The sequence below is a fragment of the Echinops telfairi genome, unplaced genomic scaffold (assembly GCF_000313985.2).
Source record: "Echinops telfairi isolate 266 unplaced genomic scaffold, ASM31398v2 ScPeMD7_70;HRSCAF=299, whole genome shotgun sequence".
Lineage (NCBI taxonomy): Eukaryota > Metazoa > Chordata > Mammalia > Afrosoricida > Tenrecidae > Echinops > Echinops telfairi.
The window spans coordinates 8,165,053-8,173,833 of NW_022103968.1; the positions used below are offsets into that span (position 1 = coordinate 8,165,053).

At 59.4% G+C, this 8,781-nt stretch overlaps 1 protein-coding gene across 9 annotated transcripts in view; it reads right to left on the minus strand.

The window, feature by feature from the left end:
- Nucleotides 1–1,314: 1,314 nt before the first annotated feature.
- Nucleotides 1,315–8,781, minus strand: part of TACC2 (transforming acidic coiled-coil containing protein 2) — a 187,867-nt gene continuing 180,400 nt past the window's right edge. For all 9 annotated transcript variants that reach the window (XM_045291520.1, XM_045291519.1, XM_045291518.1 and 6 more), the window contains 4 exons: nucleotides 4,581–4,741; nucleotides 4,337–4,443; nucleotides 3,924–4,044; nucleotides 1,315–1,831 (listed from right to left, as the gene is read on the minus strand). In XM_045291520.1, the coding sequence (XP_045147455.1) occupies nucleotides 1,766–1,831; nucleotides 3,924–4,044; nucleotides 4,337–4,443; nucleotides 4,581–4,741 (455 nt within the window). In that variant the 3' untranslated portion in view covers nucleotides 1,315–1,765. The remainder of the gene's footprint in view (nucleotides 1,832–3,923; nucleotides 4,045–4,336; nucleotides 4,444–4,580; nucleotides 4,742–8,781) is intronic.

Sequence of the window (8,781 nt, forward strand, 5' to 3'; positions counted from 1 at the left end):
AGGATGGTCCCTGTTTTCAGCTAACACTGTCATTCTTCAGTCTCGGCCCCTACACAGCCTGCTGCCCACCTCTGTTCCCACCAAAGACAGACCCGAGTCTTAGGCCCAGGGTCTGTGAACGAGCCCTTCGTGGGAACTGGGGTCTTTGCAGACGAACTGAGGGGCTCCAGATGGGGTCCTTCTGGATTAAGGGCGGTGGTAAGAGAAACGGAAAGAGAGTGGCCACGTGGAGGCAGAGGCAGAGGTCTGGAAGGGCAATAGCCCCGAGGCAGGGGAGGTAGGAGAGGTGTGGGATGCATTTGATCTTGGAGCTCTCGTAGGTGAAGCCAGACCAAGGACCCTGGAGTAACTCTGCCTGAAAGTGCCAGTCAGTGGTAATTGGTTACTGGGGCTCAGGAAACAGATAAATGCACAGACAACCCACCCCAAACCAACTTCTGACTGCTACGGAGTCAGTGCCCACTCACACAGCCCTACAGGACAGGGCAGAACTGCCCCCTGTGAGTTTCCAAGACTAATTACTTATGGGAGTAAAAAGGTCCATCTAGTGGTTTCGAACTGCTGGTAATAACTTCCATTTCTGCCTCTGACTTCTTGTGACTTTCCCCGCCAGTCCTCGGAGGAAGACCGTGGAACTCCACGAGAAGGACTGTTCCACGGGTCTTCCTGCGTGGCTGCAGCCTCAGGAAGCAGCTCGCCAGGGTCTTCTGTGGTGCCGGTGGCAGGGCTCGAACCACCAACCTTTGAGTTTTCAGCCCAGTGCATAGGCATGAGTGGCCTTCCGGAATGCCTCAGAAAGTGGACACCCTTCCCACTTTCTCCTTCCTGGGCCAGCTGCCCTAGAACCTGGGGGTGGGGGTGGGGCCAAGTACAACAGGGAGGATGAAGAACCCCCAGAGCAGACACCTGACCCATTTAACCTCAGGGGTGGCTTACTGGCCACAGGCGGCTGCCTGCTCTTTAATAACCCTCTCGAGGATGGGTGGGCAGGGTTTCAGGGTGAAGCGTCACATGAGGGGACTGATCGGGCTGCCTCGGGTCAATGCAGGAAACAGATTTCCCCCTTAACGTCAGCAAGGGTTTGTAAAGCAACAACACCGCCGACCATGCCCAAACTCAACAAACTCAATAGGCTCGTTTAATTATTTAAGTCCCAGTCAATATTTCTCATTAGCTCCATCAACAAAGACCCGGGCGCAGGCCAGCCGAGGGGCGCTGAGAACTGGAGGCCAGTTCTACCCTGACGTCACCGAGGGGAGCAGAGACCCAGCCCTTTGCAGAAAACACACCAGAGATCCACGTGTTGCCAAGATCCAAAGGGAGAAAAAAAAGTTTATTTACAATAGAGAATTTTATTGGAAACATGCATTTTCTTCTCTTTCCAAACCAATCGGCAAATGCAGGTCAAGTGTACCCTCCTTAAGGCAAGAGTCGCTGTGCACGCTGAGCATGTTTATCTCAACCCCAAAGCCGCCCACCCCGGGGTCCTCGGTCAGTCGGTCGGCGGTGTGTCTTTGATGGGCGCATCAGACCGTCTCCCTGATGTGGGAACTCTGGGGCCCACTTGCTGAGTGGGGGGGATAAGGGAACCGCAAACCAGCAGCCAGGAGTTCCTATCGGCCACTCGGTGCTGCGTCCAGTCCAGATGGCGCCGAGAGGAAGCGCAGCAGGGCACCGGCCGGGCCATGCAGCGGGCGGGCGGGCAGGCGGTGGAGCACCCATGGTCCTCGCACGCCACCGTTGGGCGCACACGCGGGGCTGGAAGCTAGCTCTTCCCCATTTTGGCAATCAGCTCGTCACAAATCTTGGTGAGCTCTTCGATCTCTTTATTCTGAAAGCGAAAGCCGGAGTAGGGGCTGTGTTGGAAAGTCGTCCCAACAGAGGGGTCCTGGGTGGGGGACCCCAAGCTGCCCTGGCCCCAACACCTCCCAAGTTATTGAAAAGAGGCAACAGAAATAAATGACTTGCAGTCAGACAACCGGAGTTTATGTCATTCCAGCTCTAGCTGGGTGACCCTGGGCAAGTTACCCACCTCTCTGAGCCAGAGCAGTTCTTTAATGTCTGTCTCTCTGAAACTTAGAGAGAGAGGAGGGCCACGTTCTCCATACAGTGACCAGCCCTCAGCGGGCACCAGCAACACAGGCTCCCGTCTTTGCCTGCCCAGCAGGATGTGTGAGCTCCTGACCAGGGAGGGGTGAGGCCGGCGTCCTGGACGCCATGAGACTTCGCCCAGACGCCATGCTGGAGTGAGGTGGGGGGACACCTGGGCAGCTGTGGCTACAGCGGGTTGTGAGAGGGCGGGGTCGACTCCCTCTGTTTGACAGGGGCTCCCCACCACCTGGGAGCGCAGACCCTGTCCTCTGAGCCCAAGCCAGGGAACCAACTTCGTGCCTGCTCAGCCCCGCTCCTCTCTCTCTAAGAAATGGGGCCAGAAGGCCTGTTCGGGCACATGGCCAGGCTGGCTCTCTTCTGGTCAGACAGGGCAGTCCCCAAACTTCCCTGACAGCAGCCAGCCCGCAGCGCACCTGGCCTTCAGGATGGCCTGCATCAACAGCCCCATCCACCTGAGTCCTCTCTGGGGAGCAGGATCTTTCTGGAACGCTGGGTTACACCATGCAGCCAGTTACTCCTGCTGCTCCTGAGGGCTGTGGGGCCTACCTCTTCCCCAGAGCCCCTCCGGGGGCTGGGAAGGTGGAGCCAGAGACCAGTTCCTCACCTGTGTTTTGGGGCCAGGGGCCCCCTGGCGCCACCTTGTGCGGGGGAGGAGAAATGACAAACCCCACCTGCTGTGACTGGCTGGGGGTCCCACACAGGTCTAGAATGGGCAGCTCCGAGGGGCGACACATGGGGCAGGGGTGCACAGCCTTTCCACCTGCCCATCCACCTATCTCTGCGGCTACGGATCCAGGGTGACCGTGTCTGCCGCGTGGCAGCTGTGTTCTGATGCTAGCACACTCCAACCCCACGAGGCTGCCATCTCCCCTGCAGAGATGTGGCTCAGAGAGGTGAGGCAATGCTCCCCGGGTGACAGCCAGTCAGACGCGGCAGGCCAAGCACACAGACCCAGGAGGACCCGGCTCCCATGAGGCCTTGCTATGTGACTGATCCGGATACCCTCCCCCTTCCCATCTGTGACTGACCCCTGGACGGTCATCAAGCTCTAGTGGCACGGTGACCAGCCACCAGGCACTGCCCGGTGGAGGAGCAGAGCCCAGCGTGCCCAAACTCACGAAGCCCAGACTGGGGGCGCATCCAGTGCTTCTTGGGCCGTCACTCCTGCCCAGTGAGTGCCCGGCTCCTCAACGCAAGGAGGGGCCTGGTGCGTCAGTAGTACCCTGGAGGCGGGGCTGAAACCACACAGCACCCCTTGCCGCAGCATCGTGACCCTCCAGGACCAGAGTACAACCAGCCCTGAGGGCTCCAGGCCTGTCATCCTCCTGCAAACCCCAGGGTGCGCTGGTGGGTTTGAACCGCCAGCCTTCCCGTGCCAGCCAAGCTCTTCACGACTGCACCAGCGAGGCTCCTCACCTGGCAGTCAAAAAACCAAACCAAACCCCGTGCCGTCCAGTCGATGCCGACTCCCGGCGACCCTGCAGAAGCGGGTAGAACAGCCTCCGGGAGGTCCAGGGAGCAGAGCCTCATCTTTCTCTCGGAGTGGCTCTGTGGTGTTAAACTGCTGACCTTGCCAATAGCGGCCCTAATGAGTAACCACCACGCCACTGGGGATCCCGGACACACAGCAGGTGCTTAACAAATACGCGACAAATGAGTGCCACAAAGGGCCGGCAAGTGACACCAAGCACGCCAGTGCCAAGGCCGGCAGAGGGGCGGCATGCAGCCGGAGCTTCCCCCTGACCGGAGGACCTCCTACGTCTGGTTCATGGGGCGGATGGCCCAAGCGCACCCCCCCACGCCAGCCTCACCTTCTGCTCCAGGGCCCCCTCCAGTGCATCCACACGAAGCTGCTCCTTGCGGAGACTGGCCTGGTAGGCCGCCTGCTCCTGCCGGGCCTTGCCTCGGACCTGGGCGATTTCAGCATTGGCCCTGTGGGGACAGGGGCTCAGGAAGGTTGGCCTTCACCCTGGACACCAACCACCCACCACCGCAGCACAGGACCCCCAGGAGAACTGCCCAATCCACTCCCATGGTGCCCCAGGGCTCTGAGCATTCAGCGGGCAGGGACGCAGTTGGAGACCCCCAGGGAGGAGGAGGGAAAGCAGTTCACCATCACCACCAGCCGATCCTGAATGGCTCAGAGAGCCCCTAGAGCCTCCGCCCCTGCTGTCCAAGGCCCTGGGGCAAGCGGGGTAGAATGCAAGGACCGTAGGTCACCCACCTGTCCAGCTTCTCCTCCGCGTGCACCTTCAGGGCCTGGTACCGCTGCTCCTCTTTCTTCACTCGGGACAGGTACTCCTGGGCACACTTCTTCAGCACCTCTTCATTCTGCCAGACAAAGAGAGCCGTGGGTGTACCCCAGCCACACACCCCTCACAGGCAGTTTGGGGACCGCCTCCAGCAGCCCCCTCCCAGGGCTTCCCCCACAATCTCCCATCCCTGCCGGGCATCCGACGCTCACGCACCTTCCGGAAACCCTCCAAGACTTCCTTCATCTTCTCGTATCTCCTGAAAAGGTCGGCCAGCGATTTCTCCACGGAGTTCAGGTCGGCCAAGGCCTGCTCCTTCTCCAGCACCAGCTGCTGGACCGTGTGGTGGGAGGCGGACTTCTCCCGCTGCTCGTCCTCTGGCGGGGCAGACAGAGCGAGACCAAGGGGCTGGGCACGGGTCAGGTCTCAGCCCCACAGAGACAGACGCTGGCCTGTCTGGGTCTCTGTGGAACCCCCTGCCCAGAGTCCTCCCACGCCCGGTCTCTGAGGATGAAGCTTCCAGAACCTGGGCCTGTCTCAGGATCAAGAGGGGCTGTGAACTCCCCACCCATGCTTTCCACCTGGTCTGTGCAGCCCCTTAAAAAATCGACGTTGGCAACCTCAGAGACTCTACAAGGGGGCTTCAGAAAGCTGGGAGAAACCTCCAGGATCTTCTCACCCCATCTTCCACGCACTTTAGGAAACCCCCTTGCATTTGGCTGTTGGCCCCCCCACACACACACACACACATGTACAGAACTATGAAATTACACATAAAAAGCCACCCATGGATTTTGTCGGGGGAGGTGCAAAGGCACAGATGCCCAGGCTATGGGGTGACTGTCCTGAGCAGGACCAAGGTGGGGCGCCGGCTTCCTCATCCCTGAAACACCCCAGGACTCCAAAGTCCACGTAATTGTCTCCCCTGAAATCCCAGTTTGTATAAAAGCGGGCACCCCTCTTGCCTGCAGTGTCTCAATTCCAGAAAAACTGGGCCATCAGAGCCCATGCTGGGCAGGACCTTATTGGCTGGGCACCCTGTGCCAGGCAGTGCCTGCCCTGCATCAGCCCAACCCTCAGCTCAGCTGTCACCAGCAAACATCCCACCGGTCCTTTCCTCCCCACAATTGTTAACTGCAACTCGGTGTAGGTTGACCAAGCAGATCAGTTTTCAACAACTCATACACATGCTGTGGACGCAGTCCCCACCGCAGCCCGGCACGCACCCCATTTCTGCTCCCCGTTTCCGTCTGCCGTTCCTGTTTCGTCCCCAGCGCTCCTCCAAGTTGTCCTGGGGGAAAGGCTGCCCTTTGGCCTCACATTTCGAACTACCCTGTGGTGCTCGCACCTCTCTGGGCTGATGCTCCCTTTGCAGGCCTGGGCTTTGCTGTGCTAAGAATGGAGCCACAGCGGGGTTCCGTACAACTGCAGAGTGCCCACGGGCTGTGGTCTTGGGGGTTCCACCAGTCTCTGTCCAACCAGTAAGCTGGTCACCACCCACATATTTTGAGGGCATTTCTGCATCTGTCAAAGGCCTGTCTCTGACCACCCACATCACAGCCCCAGCTGTCCTCTGGGTGCTGGCCCATCGCTGCACCAGGTGGGCGAGGAATTGCTTGTTCCTAGTGACAGCCGAGAGCGGGGAAGGGGACACGCCGCCCAGGGTTCCCTGAGAAGGTGGTCAGTAGGCCAGCCCTGTCCTCTGTCGGGCCAACTCACTGGGAGAGGCTGCCCGGCATGACAGTGCAGGTCCAGAGACAAAGGCAGCCAGGCAGTGGTCAGCATGCACCGAAGGTGCACCATGCCCACTGCTCTCCTGCGTCCACATCCCGCCCAGCACCCACGGAGAGCCCCTCAGAGAGAAACCACCCACTCACCTGCTCAGGGCCCCCCTACTGCTCTCAGGGTCTGCCCTTGACTCCGGCTGTGGCCCCCAGCCTGGGGGCATTACTGCCCCTCTGCCGGCGTGCCGCCCCCAGACCTTCCCACCACCCTCCATGTGCACACAGGGCCTAAGGTGATCAAACTGTCCCCATTTTTAGCAATTTTTCCTGCGTCCTGCGGTGTTTTTAAAAAGTCCCAATTTTTGGAAAGAATGCACGATGAGCTAGGGTATACGGTTTTTGGCTGCCATGTGGCTATTTCGCCAGGATATGAGTTTTATCAACGGTGTCCGGCTTTCGTCCCGCTTTACCAATGTTACAATCTGATCACCTTACCACAGGCCCCTCTCTAGCCACTCCGTCACCTGGCCATCTGCCCCACGTCCTGTCCTCGGGGCGCCTGCCTGAGTCCACTCGCCAGTCCTGCCTTTTGCTTCCCACAGCAGCCGTCCGTCAGTCCCCCTCCCAGTAGTGCACACGGGTCCATGTGCACACCCAGACAATCCCCGTGCTGCCAGGTGCAAGTACTCACACACGCAGGTCTGTGAACCCGTGTGTTGCTGGCCGGGCCCACCCACCCACATGCTCGTCTGCATGTGCAGATGGGCTGCCTGCGTCTACATGCAGATGGGCAGGGCCCTGAGCCTGCGTGTCCAGGGAGTTAGTGCCCGCCTAAGGATGGAGCGACCTTGCAGAGCTCAGGGGGCGCCTCCCTCAAGTCCACGTTACAGATGGCCAAATGGAGGCCTTCAGTCCCTCGGGGCCTGGCCTCCTCCCTACAAAGCTTGAGCCCGAGACTCCCCCACGTTTCCCCCTCAGAGAAGGGAGGCAGCATAGGGCTTCCCTTGCGGTTTCTGACAGCGCACCGGGCTAGATGACTGAGTTTGGTGTGTCCCTGTGACGGGAAGAGCGGGCCCTGGGCCACCATGCAGATCTCACCTCAGCCTGCTGGACCTGCTCAAAGTCCTGTGCTCCCTGAGTCGCGGGGGGCCTGGGATGGGACCCTCGGAAGCCAGGGGCTGGGGCTGGATCACAGACGCTGGCAGCGTGCACCACAGACACTGGGCTGCTGGCCCAAGGCCCACACTTTGAAAGAAGCCCTGGTCAGAAGATGCCCGATGTCCCTCAGTCCTGCCTCTAGGCCACGAGCCTGGAGCTGCATGGGGCTGTGAGGGGGCCAGATTTGGACCCTGCCTCTGACACATCACAGGGGGTGGGGGATCCTGGACAGATTATTTGACAAGCCAAGTCTCAGCTTCCTTACTGAAACGGGGCGACACTTTCCCTCAGGCTGCAGATGGTGCCTGGACACACAGTGAGATTGTGGGAGTAGTGACTTATGGGTAAGAAGCAGGCTAGGAGGTCCCCGGTTCAGGCCTGCCAGTGGCTCCATGGGAGGAAGATGAAGCTGTCTGCTGCCATACAGATGACAGACTTGGACTCCACACAGGGCACCCAGCCACCCTGCAGGGTCGGGATAAGCAGCGCGGACTTGGCGGCAGTGGGTGGGCGTATTCTTTGACTGCTCTGCATAGTGACACTGTCCCAGAAACTCGGATGTGTCCCCCAACATGACACACAGAAACAAGAAGCCGCCCTCTGGAAGTTGCAGGACATGTTTGTTCGTTTTTGGGATGGGGGGCAGTAGGGAAAACCAGGACCGGTGAACCTGTAGAGTCAGCAAGTGGGAGATAAGGGTTTGGGGGGGAGGGGGAGCAGAGCTGGTGGTGGGGTGAAGGGGTGTGGATGTCAAGGGGTCCTTATAGAGAAAGGATGTTTGGAAACTGACGGTGGTGGTAAATGTACCACTCCGCTGGGCGCAGCTGAACTATGGAATGATTTGATAAATGTATTCATCCCAATTAATAATAATAATAGAAAAAAGCAAACTAAAACCAGAACACAAGCCAACTCACTGTCACCGAGTCCATTCTGGCCCCGGGGACCCTCTCCGCCCGGGCAGATGGGCCCCTGGGTCTCGAATGTCCCGCGAGAACATCCCTGCCTCCTGGCGCCCCTGGTGTGCCCAGCAGAGCTGCTCCACAGGTGTGCTTCCCACAGCTGTGACCTTTCCGCAGCTGTGCTCCAGCCGCTGGGTGGGTTTGAACCGCCGACCTTTCGGCTAGTGGTTGAACACCTCCCCAGTTGTGCCTGCGGGGGACTGCAGCAAGAGCTACTCCAGACTTGTGGTTGTTACATCACCTGGGGTCAATCTGGGACCTGAGAGGATTGAGAGTGAAGGGGTGGAGCCTAGTCTGTCAATAGGGTCACAGCCAATGAGGCCTCTGGGTGGGCCTGGCCTTCTCCTGAGAAATCTGGTTTTTCCTCCTTGGAGGTGGGAGTGACTCTCTGCTCACTCCCTTGGAGACACTCTACTGACAAGGCTGACTCCCTGCGAGACAAACCCTGAGCAGAAGCCACAGGGACCAACCCTGATGCAGCCAGAACCCTGGACCTGGAGAAGCCACGTGGAGACCCCTGCCAGCGTTGAGATGCTTACAAGACCACTGGATCTACAGGACTCCCCACCCACT